This window comes from Uloborus diversus, chromosome 3 (genome assembly GCF_026930045.1).
Source record: "Uloborus diversus isolate 005 chromosome 3, Udiv.v.3.1, whole genome shotgun sequence".
In the NCBI taxonomy this organism is placed as follows: Eukaryota; Metazoa; Arthropoda; class Arachnida; order Araneae; family Uloboridae; genus Uloborus; species Uloborus diversus.
Window position 1 is genome coordinate 64227394 of NC_072733.1, and position 18842 is coordinate 64246235.

At 34.0% G+C, this 18842-nt stretch overlaps 1 protein-coding gene across 2 annotated transcripts in view; it reads left to right on the forward strand.

Moving 5' to 3' along the window:
- The window catches only part of LOC129218643 (NF-X1-type zinc finger protein NFXL1-like), a 168312-nt gene that overhangs the window by 62914 nt on the left and 86556 nt on the right, over positions 1 to 18842 (forward strand). For both annotated transcript variants that reach the window (XM_054852960.1, XM_054852958.1), the window contains exon 4: positions 12585 to 12697. In XM_054852960.1, the coding sequence (XP_054708935.1) occupies positions 12585 to 12697 (113 nt within the window). The remainder of the gene's footprint in view (positions 1 to 12584; positions 12698 to 18842) is intronic.

An 18842-nucleotide genomic window follows, 5' to 3' on the forward strand; every position in this document is an offset into this window, starting at 1 on the left:
ACCGGATCAGGCTCATCAGTTTTCACGCCGCGGATTGAATGGCGATCCTTGCGGGTTGCTTGCTGGATAGCCTCCAACTTCATCGCATACACAACAGCAGAATTCAGGTCTTTGACATCCGCCATCCATAGAGCTTTCTGGATTTCCGGATCTCGAACCCCGTCGATGTAGTTGTTGAGTGCCAGGTTGTCTCGAACATCCGCAGGGCAGTCGCAAAAAGCAAGATGAGACAGTCTCTTGATGTCCGCTGCAAGCTCTTGCAGGGTTTCCCTGTTTTTCTGGAAACGGGACTTCAACTGGAGTCGGCTGATATCTTTCTGGCACTTCTCACCGAAGCGAAGCTCCAACACAGATGTGAGGGCGGCGAAATCCAGGCGCTTGCCTTCCGGAAGAGTCTGAATTGTTGGCATAATTAAAGTTAAGTTTAAAAATCCAAAGTTTAAGAGATTTAAACTGAGCTAACATTAACTGGCCGTGTAATGTCAAGTTGGAGACAAGCAAAAAACATATTTCGGAAAAATACATTTATTAAATATGACTAGAATTATAATACAATATCCCCATAAAATAACACCCCCAAAATATCACAACAAAAGTGATTCCAATAAGTAAAAGAAAAATGTCACCAATCAGTCGATGAAGTCAGTGGCCTGTCCGAAGGATTGACAACCAGGAGCACAGAAAGTCTTCCGGAACACACTTCAGGAACGCCCTTAACAGGAAGGCAACGTCAGACTGTTCGGAGATCGGTGAACATCTCAGGTAGAATTTTAGGAACTCACTTCCCCGGCAATATCAATTGGCCGGACACAACACAAGTGTTTCTTCACCTGGACTCATTCTAATTCCAGGACTTGGAAAATTTCAATACTTGAAAAGCAAGGTGAATATTCATCACCATTCACACACCACTAAAAAACCCCGCTAGCACCGCGGAAAAAAACCCCCCACACGTGAGCTGAACTAGGCTTCACGATCAAAACAAAACTGGGGATCGTTGAAAAGTGAAGAGAGAGAGTGCTGCCACTCGCCTCAATATATATGTTTCATCAGCCAATGAGATTCCATGCCTCGATGACGTCACCACACTAACTTCTACTTCCACCATCACTCATTTGTTTATTCCACTGCCGCGAATATTCGTACTCCTCTCTATAGCACGTGCAGTCAACAAGTGGAATTAATTCGAATCAATCAGGTGACAACTCAACTTTTTCTGAATCGACACATCGAGACATGCAATCTTCAATGGTTTTAGTAAACAGTCGCCATTAATTATGGCGTGGGGGAACTGTCGATTGAAGTGTTAGCACCAACTAGTTGAATTCTACTTTTACCAGACTGGGCTTAAAGTAGGTAACAATTAACTTTAAAATATTTTCATTAATTTATCGGCTGTGGACCGAGAATAAAAATAAAATATTTTATGCCAACATGAAGAATGTCCGCTGCGTCACCTCTCAGGGATGCTGCACTATCATGAACTGAGTTTTGTAAACCTGCCACGAAGTTTCCCATCAAATGTGGCAAGTTTAATGGACGGTCGAGCAACCGATGTGGGAGCGCCAAACTGTACAGAGCTGCTTTCTCGGTCACACAGCACGATACACTTCAAAATGACATGAAAACTGACATATTTCAAACAACGATTTTTAAAAATTTTTAAACACTTTTGAGAAACATTGAAAAATTTACACATTTGAATGTTAAACTTTTACAATTTCATAATTACCAAAAATGAGTTTGCACATTTTTTTCAATGTACCCCGAGTCAGAGGCTTGGTAAACGTACCCGCAGGATTTTCTGCGCTTTTCACATATTTTAATTCAAATGTATTCTCCTCTACTAAATTTCTCAAAAAATGATACCTGACATCAATATGCTTTGTTCTGGAATTTTCTATAGGGGAATTTGAAAATTCTATTGCAGCTATATTGTCACAATTAATCACAGACCCGTTAAATTTATATCCAGCTATTTCAAAATGTGATGTTTCTTCTAAAATTCTTTTTAACCACACGACTTCTTTTGCTGCTTCTGTTAAAGAGATATACTCAGCTTCCATGGTAGACAATGAAACACACTTTTGTTTAAATGTTCGCCAGATAATAGGTACTCTGTCAATGTAAATAATAATTCCCCCCATTGAAATCCTATCGTCCCTATTAGCAGCATAGTCTGAGTCAGAAAAACCATTGATTTTAATTTCATTTATTGCAGATAGACTTAATTTATAATAATTTGTATATTTTAAATAACCTAAAAGTCTTAATAAACACTGCCAATGTTTTTTACCCGGATTTGCTTGAAATTTAGATAATAGATTAACTGTATAGGCAATATCCAGTCTAGTTTTCCCTGCTATATAGGACAAATGTCCCAATAAATTGCGATAAGGTACTTTCTCCGTTTCTTTTATTTCTTGGTCCATTTTTGGACAATCACCTAAAGACAAAATTGTACCTTTCGCTATTGGGAGGGTCGAGTATGGGTATTGATTGTGATGTTCCGGATATCCGTATCCGTTACTTTTTTGACGGATCTTAAACGGATCTTTTCTATTCTAAAATTTTTCCAATATTTGAATAAAAGACTCTTAAATTCCGTTTAAATTAGGTTTTATTCATTAAATTATAAGGTATCATTTCAGAAGCCAACGGCCCTCTGAGACATGTTTTTTTTTTAATTTTTAGTTTAATATTAGTTTTTATTATTGGTATGGGGTTTCTGTTTTTCTTCGTTTTGGTTTTTCGCGGCATCCTTCAAAAAAAGTGACACAAAAGTCTCTATTTACTGTTTGTAAAGGTTCTGTTATTCCGTCGGTCGGAGTAATTTGGTTGGAATGGGTCAGCGCTGCATTTATGCTGAACTAAAATGCAAAAAATTATTTCTAGCCTATCCAGTAGCAGCTTTACATTCTTGTTCCTGTATCCTACATCTACCGAGCAAGCTAGAAATAATTTTTCACATTCCATCTAAGCATTAATGCTGCTCTGACCCGTTCCTTCCAACTCTCCATCAATTTTAACGGCGATTTCTTCAAAGAGTTAATCATAGTCTTTATTATATTTTCGCCGTAGATGACATTTTTTGAAGAAACAGTGTTATTATAGTGACGGGAATACCTTCCGTAATAAATTTTATCCTTGGATAGTTGAATTGGGGAAAAAACATTTTGAGATCCGTATCCGCGGATCTTGACACTAATGATCCGTATCCGGATCCGCGGATCTACTTTTTTAACGATCCGGCACATCACTAGTATTGATACTTTTTAAAATTTTCACAAACTATCTTAATGTAAGAATTTTGGTGTATAAAAATCCCCCCATTTATTTCTTCAAATTCTACCCCCAATAATTTTTTTAGTTCTCCCTAATTCTTTAATATCATAATGTTTAGATAAATCCTGAGTTGTTTCCTGAATTATAATTTCACTTTTTCCAAAAATTATTATATCGTCTACATACATCAATAAAAATACATTTCTGTTTCTTGTATAAACACAGTTACTACATTTGAATTTCACAAAATTTAGACCTTGGAGAACCCTATCAATTTCCAGGTACCAATTTCTCGCCGATTGATGGAGACCATATAGCGATTTCTTTAGACGACATACCCAGTCTTCTTTTCCCGGGATTACAAAACCCTGTGGTTGTCGCATATAGATTTCTTTATGCAAATCAGCATAAAGATACAGTAAAACCTGTAAAGTTGACCACCTGTCTATGTTGACCGCTTTTGTCAGGAACGGAATTAGTCCTATCTTGTATAATGAAGGAAAACCTCTGTAACTTGACCACCTTTCTATCTTGACCACCTGTCTATCTTGACCACTAATGTACCCAAAATTTGGTTTGGAGTATTGTAAAAAACCCTTTGTAAGTTGACCACTTGGTTTATTTTTTTAAAACTTAATTTAGCAAATTATTTTATTTTATTATTTTTTTTATAGCTTTCCAAGAATATTTTTGATGCCAGATCAGCTTAAGAACACTTTTATTCTCCAAACTTGTTTTTCTTTTGTTGTTCTATTTGAGATTACCTTTTGTACTCTCTGTTCAATGGAAACATGTGTTAGTAGAAAAGTGCAAAGTATTTTTTTCCTGTTGCAATATTTTGTGGCAACACTGGAATTGTGCTAGAGTAAAAGTTACTTGCATTGCAGTATTTCTGGTGCAAGGGATTAAGAAATAGGATATTTTCATTTTCAACTGCCTTTTAGAACTATGAGAGTCCAGCTTGTTGCTCTTAGTGTTATAGTTTTACATAAAATGGCTTCAAAAAGGAAGTTGAACTTAAGATTAATAAAAAGTATGAAATATTAAAATTAATTGAAAAGGGAGAAATCCAGAGAAAATTAGCTGACACACATGGAATTTAAAAAACTAGTGTCTAATAAGTGCGCCAAACTTCAATAAAGAGTTATTTTGTTGAAAAGTAGATCATCATCGTTATAAATGTAATAAATGTATATAAAAAAATAAGCGAAAAATTTGTTATTTTTGATTAGCTATGAATTTTTAGGAACTATTAATATCAAATAACTTTTTATAAACAATGATTTTTTTTTTTTTTTTTTTTGATAAATTTACTGAAATTTTAAATTTACATGACACATTATACGTCATTCTGAGAAAATAACTTCTAAAAATATTTGAATAACATTTTAAATTATTGTTTCAAAGTAATGTTAAACAATGAAAGTGAGTTGAATGGAAAGAATAAATGTCAATTAGTCAAAAAATAAATACATGGTGCAAGAAATGACAAAAAAAAAAAATTACCCCCTTTATAAGTTGACCACCAAAGTACTGCACCGCAAGTGGTCAACTTACACAGGTTTCACTGTATGCGTTTTTTACGTCTAATTGGAAATGGCTCCAACCTAGAAATTTCACCAGAATTGAAAAAAACATTCTAATCAGGGAGAAATTGATAACTGGGGAGTAAACCTGAGAATACGATTCTCCTGCCACCTGTCTATTTCCCATCGCAACCAATCTGCTTTTAAACCTGGCAATTTCCCCCTTAGCATTCCTCTTCAAGTCATAGACCCACTTATTACCAAGTACTGGTTTACCAACTGGCTGGGGAACTAACTGCCACACCCCCCTTTCTTGAATCACTTTCATTTCTTCTGACATGGCTTCTTGCCAATGTTTTACTTCTGGGGTTTTTAAGCATTGATTATAGTTTTGGGGAATTAGCACTTCTGACAAATTTGCCTCTGGCTCGGGTTCCATTTGTTCATTAGGGGAATTAAAAATATCAAACAAAGGATTATAAGGTACATTTTTACTCTTGCAATCAAATAGTTCAGGATTGTAAACAATGTTATTCTCCTTACAATATTTTTCTACATCATTGGGTGACCTCAGCCTTGTTTTATTTCCCTTTTCATAATAGTAGATATCAGTACGGTCCCCTTTCTTTCTTTTCACTGCATCCCTTACCCATTCAATTTCCTCACAAGGGGTGGGAGCCTTTATTTCATCTGTTTCTTTATCCAAGAGAACTTCACTCATAGGTTTAATAAAAGAATAATCATCATCATTGTCTACATTCCCATTCAAATCTATTAAATTTTCCCTGAAGTCCACATTGATAGTTTCAAAAATTTTCTTTAGCTCTGGGTCCCAAATTCTGTACCCTTTTGCTTGGGTTGCGTAGCCCACCATTATGCCCTTCCTACTTCTTGAGTCAAATTTATTTAAATTTTGTTTTGGCATGCCTCTGTAAGCAATACATCCAAACCTCCGGAAATGCCTTACTGAAGGCTTGTTTCCCCAGAACTGCTCAAATGGGATTTTCCCCCTTTCTTTTAGAACTGTTCTATTCCTGACATAGTTAAAGCATAAGGCGGCTTCCGCCCAAAATTCTTCCTTTAGTCCAGAGTCTTTCAGCATTGCCCTAACCCCATTCATCAAGGTCAAATTGTACCTTTCTACTACTCCGTTCTGTTCGGGAGTATAAGGGTTGGTTCTCTCTATGCTGATGCCTTCTTTAATGAGATGGGTCTCAAAATTAGAATTTGTAAATTCCCCCCCCCCCCCCATTATCAGACCTTATGGCCAAAATTTTCTTGTTGAGGGCTCTCTCTACATGCCTCTGGTATCTAAGAAAATATCTAAAAGCTTCATCTTTTGACTTTAGAAAGTAAATAGTGGACTTCCTTGAAAAATCATCAATTATCGTAAAAATATATCTCCCCCCCCCTAGTGACTCCACCAGAAATGGCCCTGCTAGATCCATGAAAAGAAGCTCAAGTTGTCTTCTAGACCTTATCCCTGGGGTGGGCTTAAATGAACACCTTCTTTTCTTCGCAATAATACAAGGCTCACAGTCTGGCCGGTTTTTACCTTTTATATTAAGCCCTTTGACACAGTTCTTTTCAGTTTCCAAAATACTATCATAATTAATATGGCAAAACCGTTCATGCCACAACTCCAGGTCTAATCCTTTGACTTCGGTTACATTTACATTTGGTGGTAAGTCACTACTTTGATTACTTAAAAATGAGGTGGGTTTTACAAAATACAATTTATCAATTAAAATGCAGAAAAAAGTTTGATGCCATCATTGTTAAAAATGCATATTTTACCAGGATACCACCTTAAAGAAAAACCAAGACTGTCTATCCTGGATCCGGAAAGCAAATTTCGTCTAAGTGTTGGAGCATAATAGACCTCATTCAATGTGATGGTTACTAGCTTACCATCTGTCTTAATTTCGAAAACAATTTTCCCTACCCCCTCGACTTGACTATTTACATTGCCCACAGCTACCTCCATTTTTGTATTTTTAACAGGCCTCAATTCACTAAACAGGTCCCTATCGTTACAGAAATGTGCCGTGGCACCTGTATCCAGTAAAAATACTGGTATTTCTTCTTTCAAATTTGTGTTATTGGCCTGTACTCCTGATACTTTTCTGATGGTGCAAAACATTCCAGCCTTAGGGGTATTACTTTGTTTGGAAAAATTACGATTACCAACTGCTCCAACACCGAGCCGAAAGATGCCCCCTTTTGCCACATGTGAAGCAAACTCTTGTTTCAAATTTATTAACATTTTCAACTTTCCGCCCAGTCTGGGGTTTATTTTGAACAGAAAAAGCATTAACACCTGAACTACTATTTCCAAATTTTTCATTTCCTAAAAATTTTAATCTTCCCTCTTCTGCCAAAAGTTCATCCAAAACATTTGAAAAATTAAATTCATTTTCATCCCACCTATAAATATTTTGTACTATCCGCCTGAAATTTTGATCCGAACTACGTATTAGTTGAAATCCTTTTAATTTCTCATCCATTTTATAGCCATACTCCTCCAACTGTCGGAGCAAACACTTCAATCGAGCCGCAAGCATTCCAATAGTTTCTTTTTCATTAATTCTACTAGAAAAAACTCCTCCCACAATCCGGCAACACGGGCTAAAGACGGAGGTTCAAAATTCAACTTCAATGACGTCCATACAGCATATGGATCGTCTAAATCATCAATCAGTTGTTTTAACTCATCCTCTATGTTGAGGTAAATAATCGCCACTGCTTGGCCCCTCCGTTTCTTTATTTCTGCCGAAATACCTTCTTCTAATTTTGTTTGGGTTAACTCCCATAAATCTCTTTCTATCAGTACCATTTTCATATTTTTCGACCATGTTGCCCAATTGCAGGAGTTAAGTTTCTTAATGTTTCGATAGTCCCGTTCCATATTTCTGAAAAAAATTTTCAAATTTGTCTCCAACTAAAAAGACATTCGACCGAGCTCTGCTACCACTCTGTTGGCATAATTAAAGTTAAGTTTAAAAATCCAAAGTTTAAGAGATTTAAACTAAGCCAACATTAACTGGCCGTGTAATGTCAAGTTGGAGACAAGCAAAAAACATATTTCAGAAAAATACATTTATTAAATATGACTAGAATTATAATACAATATCCTCATAAAATAACACCCCCAAAATATCACAACAAAAGTGGTTCCAATAAGTAAAAGAAAAATGTCACCAATCAGTCGATGAAGTCAGTGGCCAGTCCGAAGGATTGACAACCAGGAGCACAGAAAGTCTTCCGGAACACACTTCAGGAAGGCAACGTTAGACAGTTCGGAGATCGGTGAACATCTCAGGTAGAATTTTAGGAACTCACTTCCCCGGCAATATCAATTGGCCGGACACAACACAAGTGTTTCTTCACCTGGACTCATTCTAATTCCAGGACTTGGAAAATTTCAATACTTTAAAAGCAAGGTGAATATTCATCACCATTCACACACCACTAAAAAACCCTGCTAGCACCGCGGAAAAAACCCCCCACACGTGAGCTGAACTAGGCTTCACGATCAAAACAAAACTGGGGATCGTTGAAAAGTGAAGAGAGAGAGAGTGCTGCCACTCGCCTCAATATATATGTTTCATCAGCCAATGAGATTCCATGCCTCGATGACGTCACCACACTAACTTCTACTTCCACCATCACTCATTTGTTTATTCCACTGCCGCGAATATTCGTACTCTCTATAGCACGTGCGGTCAACAAGTGGAATTAATTCGAATCAATCAGGTGACAACTCAACTTTTTCTGAATCGACACATCGAGACATGCAATCTTCAATGGTTTTAGTAAACAGTCGCCATTAATTATGGCGTGGGGGAACTGTCGATTGAAGTGTTAGCACCAACTAGTTGAATTCTACTTTTACCAGACTGGGCTTAAAGTAGGTAACAATTAACTTTAAAATATTTTCATTAATTTATCGGCTGTGGACCAAGAATAAAAATAAAATAATATTTTATGCCAACATGAAGAATGTTCGCTGCTTCACCTCTCAGGGATGCTGCACTATCATGAACTGAGTTTTGTAAACCTGCCACGAAGTTTTCCCATCAAATGTGGCAAGTTTAATGGACGGTCGAGCAACCGATGTGGGAGCGCCAAACTGTACAGAGCTGCTTTCCGCCAGGGCTGTGGAGTCGGAGTCGAAGAGTCAGAGTCGGACTGATTTTGGGGTAAAGGAGTTGGAGTCGGAGTCGTTAGAAAACATGCCGACTCCGACTCCAGGCTTCTTTTTTTTTTCCTTTTCACTGACTCTCCTAGCATTTTTTAAAAACTGACTACCAATTGGTTCGATTACATGTATAAAAAGATACTAGTCAGAAAAAAAACTGCCATTGTGGCAATCAGCTAGCTTGAGTGCTTACCGAACTTTCTGTAGCCGTCCCCTAGTTTGCTTGCTTTTTAACTTAAGTAATACCAACTGTCAGCAAACGGTTTTGTTGCCTAACATTTTCGAGTAATCACTTTCAAATAAAAATAGAAATATAGTGTTTTGTTCGATCTCAGTTATAAAATAGTAAAAGAAACGTAACAAATTAGTAAGTCGAAGCCCGTAGCTAAGGTTGAAACGGTTAAGGGGTGATCGGCAAATTCACTGGCGCGAAAGCACGAATCCAAAAGATTCGATGAAATAATCTAATGTTTTTTTCTTTATTAAGACTATTTCTATAAGCTTGGTTCTCACTAAAAAGTATGGAACAAAATAAGTGTAAATGATTTCTTGATTACAACACTCAATAATTGCAGTTAATATTAAAATCTTCATATTAAGGTTAATTCTAAAGCAGCCAATAAAATTTAAATTAAAAATTTAGCGAAGAAGAAATATAGGTATAGTAAAAGCTACATGAAATACACCGCCAGCTCAGTCAATTTCAGCCGAGGACCGCAGTTTCGAGCTTATGGGCTGTAACTTACTGAATATAGTAAAAGCTATTCGTACAAATTTTTATACCGCCGCATTTCGTGTAAAATTAGCTCCTGACGTATATGTGCCCTATTTTCGTTGAAATTTTATTGATGAAATATAATTTAAAATACAGTCGGACCTCCATATATCGAAGTAGCAAATTGCCGGAAAAAAATTTTATATATAGAAATTTCGATATATAGAAACGATCTTATTTTGTCATAAAAATCTCCTATAACATTAAAATTAAAGCTAATTTTCGTGCATGAAACCCAATTTCTAATTTATACGAGCATCGGAATAAACGAAAGTTAATAACTGAAAAATTAACAGAAATTACATTTTTGTGCCTTCATACCATCTTCATTCTTCGGCAGTTCAACTTGATTCGCAACATGAGGGGATTTTCGTTTTGACAAAGTAATCGAGAGACAAGTAAAAAATCAATCTTCTTAATTTGAATGATTTTCTACCGAAGCTTAAAAGACTAGGAATGATAATCAACAGACAAAAAGGAAAACTTAAAACTGATTTTACAGTGTTACTGGTTACAACTAAGATTTGAAATAAACCTGATGGAATTTGAGAACTCCAGAACGGAACAACGACCTATCTACACACCCCTCAACCCCAGAGTTTCGTAGTAACCTTTAGTGAACTTAATTTTCTCCCCTAACCTTCATTTTTCATCAGATAAACCGTCTAAAGCGGAAAAAATCTTCGAATATCTCGAAAAATAATTTCGATATATAGAGATTTTTTCGATATATAGAAACAATTTTTCTATGTAATGAACACTGAAATTTGCTGGGATTTCGATACATAGAAAATTTCGATGTGTGGAAGTTCGATATATGGAGGCTCGACTGTATATTCGCAAAAATTTTCAGAATTGAAGAATTTATATTTTTTATAAACTCCTAAATTAAAACTTTGGGTGTCATCTACCAGATGGGTGTCACCTGGGGCAAACCAACCCCTCTCAAGATCTTGGATTTAGAAAAAAAAGCTTTTTTTCTCTCAAATTACAGCTTTCAAAAAATTGAAAGCACACGAATTGATCAATATCTATTTGTTGAACATTAAAGGGGGGCAAATTACAGATAATCCTTTTCAAATTTTTTAAAAAGGATTTTTAAGTCATCTCAATTTTTAACTCGTTACTATTGGAAAATTTGATTTTTAAATTGAATTTCTAACGTTGTATGCGTCTTGGGTTTACAATAAAAAACAAAATGCGAAATTTTCATAAAAAGGAATTAATATTTCAATCTCTGTTTAGAGGTTTTGCCCCTTCCCGTGAAGGGTGAAAGGGAGTTGAAAAAATACAATTAAAAAATTTTTTAAAAAATCCGGAGTTGGAGTCGGAGTCGGGCGTTTCAAAATCCAGGAGTCGGGGTCGGAGTAGGCCATTTTCCTTCCGACTCCGCAGCCCTGCTTTCCGCGGTCGCCAATCTCCTTTCCAGTTCTTTCAAGATGTCTTCTTTAAGTTGATGAAATTTTCTATCTTCTTCTTCCAATTTATTTTCTACAGCATTGCATCGGCCTTCAACGGTACTCAATTTTTCTTCAAATTTCTCTTTGATTTTATTTTCCACTGCGATGAATCGGCCTTCAACTGCCTCAAACTTTCCTTCAATAGCATCAGCTCGATGCTCTATCTCATTAAATTCATTTTCCATCACAGTCTTTACCGAATTAAGATCGTTTTTAATTTCCTCTTGGTTAGAAACTAGGTCATTTTTCAGCACTGTTAAATCACTTTTCAATTGGTTTTGATTAGCCGCCATATCAATTTTTAATTGTTCTTGATTAGCCACCAAACTTTCAGTCCACTTTTCACAGCACTAATTGCTTCCAGAAGTTGTTTTAATTGATCATCCATTGCGCGAGTAATCACCATAAAAACAAAGTATAAATTCAAACAGTCTTTATGAAAAAATGTCCAAAGTCACACTTACTCCAAGAAAGTCCAGAAGAAGCCCCACGTTGGGCGCCAATTGTAACGGATCCGGCGAGACTGCCAACTTTCTTGAAAGGACGACACAGTTCTTGATAAAAACACAGGAGCTTTATTTACACTATGTACAGAAGAAATCGCTAACAACTGCTAAATTAATCATCAGCAATTAAGCAAATATCACTCAACACCGTAAACTCAACGGTTACACACGTATTTACTTCCAAATACGAAAACAACACAGCGAAATGCCTCACAATGAAAAGAGCTAATACACTCTCAGTACGAATTCTCAATCGGAACTAAACTCTTTATCACGCGGGACGCTTTTATAAACATCGAAAGAAATCTCTCAAATATTCCACAAGATTCCAAACGCGCTTTTAGAAAATAGTAGACCGTTATCAAATTTTATCAATGAACAAAAAAGAAATAGGGGATCGTATACTTCAGCCCAATGTATAGGGGTTGTATATTTATTACGGGAAACTATTTACAGTTTACGTTACTACAATAATTACTATTTACAGGATTCGTAACACTATTTTTAGTTTTAGTATAAAATGTTTGGTCTTTCGACCATAGGATGAAATTTCCACTGCTGAAGAGTACTGGCTTCATCTCTGTCATTTATCTATGTTTTAACCTTGTCTGTTTTTTGTTCTATTTATATATATATAAATTAAAGCTTTTTATGATAATTGTTAATTACCTGTTATAAAGTAGAAATTACATGTGCTACAATATTTCAGTCCATCTTAAACTATCTTCAACAGGTTTAATTACGAAACGTTTTTAAATATATTGGAAATCATATACTGTTAAAATAACTTTATGTTACATAAGTTCATTTCTCTCTATCTGCATTTTCAAGCTGTAAAAGGTGATGCTTCATTAGAAAAAACCAGAGAATTTCTTCAAGATGTAATAACATCTGGTGCTATTGTTTGTCTGATATGCATTGAATCAGTAAAAAGGACTGATAAGGTAAGTTAAAATGTTAATATAATTTTGACACTAGTGAGTAAAATTTTTGGGTGTTTTTTGTATAACATTGTGCAGGACTGTTCCAAATTGATTCCCAAGTGATGTTTTGAAAATCTATCAATATGGAGAAAGTAAATGAAACATTTAAAAAAAAATGATAAAATGCAAAATGTCTTTATAATTATAACACGGCAGAAAAAAGGGTAGCTAGGCAAAAAAAAAAAAAAGAATTAGTGATAGGAGATATGATCATCCATGATTGCATAAAACTATTTGCATATCACTCCATGCTGAAACAAAATAACTGTTTACTGGTTATGTATTGCTGTCCATGCTTCTGGTTATTCCAGTCATAACTGAAGTCATTGACAATTGATGAGGATGCAGCTAAGTAAGTCCAAAAAATAACAGATGGCTATGAAAACACCACATAAACCACAGTGTGCAGCATGTGTGTGCTACATGCACCAGCTTTTTGCAATTATACTGATGTCATTCTTACCAAAATTTTACTAGGTCCTATGGCACAATGCATATGCCTTCAAACTTCTGATCCTGCACGATCGCCTGATTGTTTAATCCTTTCTGCTACTGACTTTTACTGTATCCTTTTTATGCTTAATTTTGGATCAAGTGGATTTCCTTTTAAGATTTTTATGCTTGCTTATGAGAATGTTTTCAAGGGTTTTTTTTTTTTTTTTTTGTAACATTTCAAATGGATGTCTTGAAAGTTATTTAAATTTAACATATACATACTTGCCAAGTCTACTGTTTTTAACGGGAGACTCCCATTTTTTAGGTTTATCTTCCAATTTCCTGTTTCTTTCCATTTTCTCCCGTTTTTAGTTTTTTCAATTAATCATCAAAAAGTTTCAGTTTCTTCTCAACAGATGCATAGCTGCCAACTTGTACGATTTAGCCGTACATTGTAAGAGTTTCAAAGGTTTTGTACGGTCGTATGGCAGATTTGTAAATTTTTTTTTTAATTTTTAATTTTACGATAAATTGTGAAAGGTTGAAGTTTCCTTTACTTCCAGCACTTTTGAGAGCAACCCCTAAAGACGTGATGTAAATGACGTTGAAAAGCGCAAAAATTCTGTTATTTTTAAATTTATTTATTTTGCTTATAAAAGCACAGATCAAGTAAGGGTAAGGATTTGAAAATATTATAGCACTTCAAATCATCTAAGTATGTCTAGTGGAACGTCCTGTTTTTTTTTTCTTTGAAGGTTGGCAAGTACACATATATAATAAATTTTTACAGGTGTAAGGAATTCAAAATACTGACCTAAGTAGGAAAAAAAAATTGAAAAAGAAAAAATAAAGACTTGGACAATGGGATGACCAGGAAGAGATGAAATAAGAATTCATGACTTAATATTTATATATTGTCATAATAATATTATAATTTAATAATAAGAAAATATTGCTCATAGTTTGAAAAATTGGTTTGAAAGTGCACAAAATGTTTTGCAAAAAAAGTACAAGAGCCAATAACATATTATACTGACGAAAAAGAAAAAAAATCATTAACAAAATTTCTCTTTTCTTTCATTCTTTTTTTTTTTTGCTTAGTGTTACTGTTGTCTATTTAATTAATGTCTGCAAATGCCTTTTCTTCAGAATAGAGCTTCACAGAGCGAGGGCAAAGGTCCTCATGATAGGGTAGGTGCTACATTGAACTTAATGGCATTCAGTCTTTTTATTCTGTAAAAAAATATTTGAGCATCTTACTCAATATTACATTTTGATTCAAAGATGCAACAATGTTCATTTGACGAATCAGGCAACCTTAAAGAATAATTATTTTTGAAAAGTACTATAGGTCGAATACTTGTCAATTCAACATGGGGCTTACCTTGATGTCTCAGATTTTTTGAATTTAACATGTGTTAAACAGGGTTCCCGTTTACGTGCTATAGCGGGTTTTTTACGCAAATTCGCGGGAAAGGGACATGACTTCCCGGAAAGGTCCCAGGGACCCAGAAAACCTAAAAGATAAGAACCAGAAAAAAAAAAATGCTAAAGATCTATTAAGTCAATGCTTTTAAGCTTCAATAACCAGGAGAATCAAACAGAAAGGGATTAAAATGACTCCATCTCTTTATCAGCTATTCAAACACACCCCTATTGTTGACCACTCAATGGAATTTTAGTGTTAGAACTGGCTCTTACAGTGACCTCCTGGGCAGAGCTCAGGGAGCAAAATATTGCAAGTTCATAAATAGTCCATTGTACTGTATTCTAAGAATAACCTCTCCCTCAGCTTTTAGCTTGAGGAAATTCCTGAAAACAGCAATAAAGAGGAGTGGTTTCAATGCAATCTTCAAGATTAATACAAAACACTGTACAGTAAAAATATACCTATTTTGCATTCATGTAACCAGAATTACTTTTGAAAATCATTATTTTGCATCCCCAATAAAGGAAGGGGAGAAAAAAAATGGTGCACATTTTCCCATTCGCGCTAAACACAAAGTTCTGAACTTCAAGTTTTTCTTGTTAAATTGCTTATGAATACTTGAATTTTATACAAAAGCACTTTAACTTTGTTCTTTTTCTTGTAATTCATCTCTTTCTGATGGGCTATATTTATTTGGACTTGCAAAAGTCGGGTATTAATCGTTCGCGCCATCTTGAAACTGGCGCAATTTTAAAAATAGCGCAAAAGCCAAAACATATTTTGAACAAGTCAAATATACTGATTTATGATTGCAAATGAGCAATTTTCACTCATATGAGAAAATGTTTCGTTTTTGCGATTTCGATTTTTGCGTTGGGTTCATTCGCTTGCGTTTTTTTTTTTTTTTTTTGTTATGTAATTGCCAATGATAATTGGGAGGGGGGACTGTTCGCTTTTTTCACTAAAAAAACTTTCCAGGAAAACAAAGGTTAAGGGAGTGCTTTTTGCTTGATCAATCAGAAGCACTTGTTTTTTATTTTATGGTTTAATCCATTTTTAAAGTAAATTTTGAGTTAATCTCCTTGTGTAACTGACCAAATAGTTTCTCACATAACTAAGTCTTGCAAGTGTATTATTTGAAAATAATTTTACAATAATAATCACAAAAAAATAGGGCAAAATTAACCAGTTTAGTTGATTTCATGCCTTTTTTCCCCCCAAGTATAAATATTTTTATATTATTCATTTATACGCTAAGATTTTCTGTTTAAAATTTAAAGGACTCATTTTTTTCCACCAAAGGACTCAAATCTATTTCATTAATGGATTCCTGGGACCCAGGTTTTAGATAGTTAGCTCAAACACTGTTAAAATTCATTTTAAAAATTCATTTTACCCCAAAATATTTCTTCACCCATATACAGGCTGCCAAAGATGGCAGCCCTGTCATTTTTTTCTCAACTGCATTTTTCTACTAAATCTTTAAAGTACGTTATCTCAGGAGTGGTACAACATATTTTGTTGCAGTTTATTTTATTTAAAAGATTGTTTTTTCTTGTTGAAAAAGTATGCAGCATTATGAAATAGATGTTTCAGTTTCCTTTCCATATTCTTTTCAGAAAAAAAATTTAAAATCATTTTATTGATTTTTCTCAAAAGTCAATTTTAAAAATTTTCATTTTTTTTTACTTGTTTATTAATACCACTGAGCACTACATTCCCTGAAAAGGAGAGCTTCCATTTTTTCATTTAATAGGTTTTGGAGACATTTGCAAAAATGAGGGTTTTAAAGGAACTTTTTATGCAAAGGCAGAGAGAGAGAGAGACCTGAAAATTCATAATTTTATTTAGCAGCAAGTGACCAGAAAACCCTTTTATGTCTGCAAAGATGTCTGAAATTAATGCAAAAATTTTGGAAACATCGAGTAATCTACTACAGTCGAGTCCCGAATTACGCGAGGGATGCGTTCCAAGACTCCTCGCGTAAGTTGAAATTTCGCGTTGTGGAAAAATATATGCATACAAATTTTTTAAAGCATACCAAATACTTTTAGGCACTTATAAACACCCCTCAAACTGCTCTAAAGCATTCCTGTACCATTACAGTTTCTTCCATAAAGAACTGAACTTTTACTGTATTAAAAAAATAAAAAACTGTTATTCAACATGAAATACCAGGGTGGCGACAGATCAGGGAAATCAGGGAAAAGTCAGGGAACTTTATTAATCAGGGAAATATCAGGGAAGTTTGAAAAAATAAAAAAAATCAGGGAAAATTGATTTTATGAAGAAAAAAAAATTTTTTTTTTGCTTTACAAAATTAAATACTCCAATTCCCTATGCATTTTCTGCCAATTATCTGTTCAAAAAAAGTAAAATTAATGAGGTGCGATTATATACTGCCGCATATTTGTGCATCTTTTTTCCTCAACGTCAAAGTATTGAATGTTACTTATTAACCACAGGGTGAACTTGTTAAGATTGCTTCTGTGTCTGTTAGGTTGTTTATTTTACCTAGCTTGAAATTTCCTTTTACGCTTTCAATGCTACGTAAAATAAACAACCATACAGGCAAAGAGGAAGCCTTCATTAATGCCTTAGCTCCGTTGCCTTTATTCCATTGTCTCGAAGTAATTAAGTACTGTAATCACGATTTCAAGAAGAAATCTTTGGTGGTTTTTGAATTAATACTATAAAAGCTTAAAAGTTATTACTTCTTTGGGTTTTTAATTTAATTGCTAAAATAGAACTTTCAATTAAAAAAACTTTGTTTTTTGCCGTTATACTATTTGTTGTCACCGCAGATTATAAAGGTTTTCTTTTCTTCAGACTTAAGTAATTTTTTAATTTTATAACCAAGTTGTATTCTTTTATATATTTTGATATTAACTAATTGCTTTTTTTTCTTGCATTCAAAGTTGTTTATTACAAAAGCAATCTAAGATTTTTTGCGTTACATACTGAAATCATTTGAAATAGAGTTAACTTGTGAACTTAAGTAAATATTTTTATTTTTTTAATGTTAAAATGCTGTATTCATTCATTAAAACCTATATTCTTGATTAGAGAAAAGCTCCCTATGAATGGATGTCAAATGGTTTCATCTATTTTGCATAAATAAGTCAATTAGTTAGATAAGAATAACTACATTACTTCTATTCTTTCACTATTACTTGTTATTCTTGCAACAATTATTATACTGTTTGAAAACTTAGTTCAAAATAATTTCAATTACTTTTTAGTTCTATCATAAATACATATGTTTTTAAGAGTAATTTTAATAGTTTCTTAAATTTGTTATGCTAAGTGGTTTCTGGAAGTGAAGTATTTTTTTTTTTTTTTTGAATTTTCTATAATCTTTCCATGTATAAAAATTTAATATAATGTTTTGTTAATTTTTCTTTCCTTCCCAAAAAAATTGTCTTGTTTTTTTTTGTTTTGTTTTTTTTTAAAACCATTTTATTTAAAAAAGTAGCATTTTTTTAAAATATATCTTTAGTTCAACAACTTTACACAACTTAAAACGTTTAAAATACTGCATTTAATACAAACATACAATGGATTTCAAGTAGAGCAAAGAAAGAAAACCATTATCATTGGTAACGTAAATCAGGGAAATTCAGTGAACTTAATCAGGGAAATCAGGGAAAAGTCAGGGAACTTTTTTCACAGTTCCTGTCGCCACCCTGAATACTTACGATGCACAAAATGAATGACCAATGTAAATAAAAGATTTAAAATAAAACAACATGGTACGCACTACATGCAGTAAAATTAAAATGATGCACAAAATGGTACTTTACAGTAGATACAGTAGCAATATTTAAGAGTTAAAAAATGAGGATACTAGTAATGATTTATGCTCTAAGATCAGATCGTTATTCTTATCTAATACATTTTTAAATACGCTTCACCTTTTATTTAAAACGTTTCAATTTGTGTCTACATCCCTCTACCTGATCTTTTTATTAATCCACAATGCAAGAGTGTGCGTAGCTTCCATTTTCATAATTTTTACTTTGTTAGACTGCACTGCATGCTTCAGTATTGAAACTAAGTTCTAAATTTTTACGGACATCTTTTTGTTTTGAATTTTAATTGTACATATGGAAGATTCACTCATTCTTATTGTCGCGCTACCTTCGAGGTTTTGTTTTTGTTCAAGTATATCGAGAATCTTTTTTAAATTTTTTTATCAGAAACTTTCTTTTTCTTCACATTTTCAAACTTTAGATGACGGTG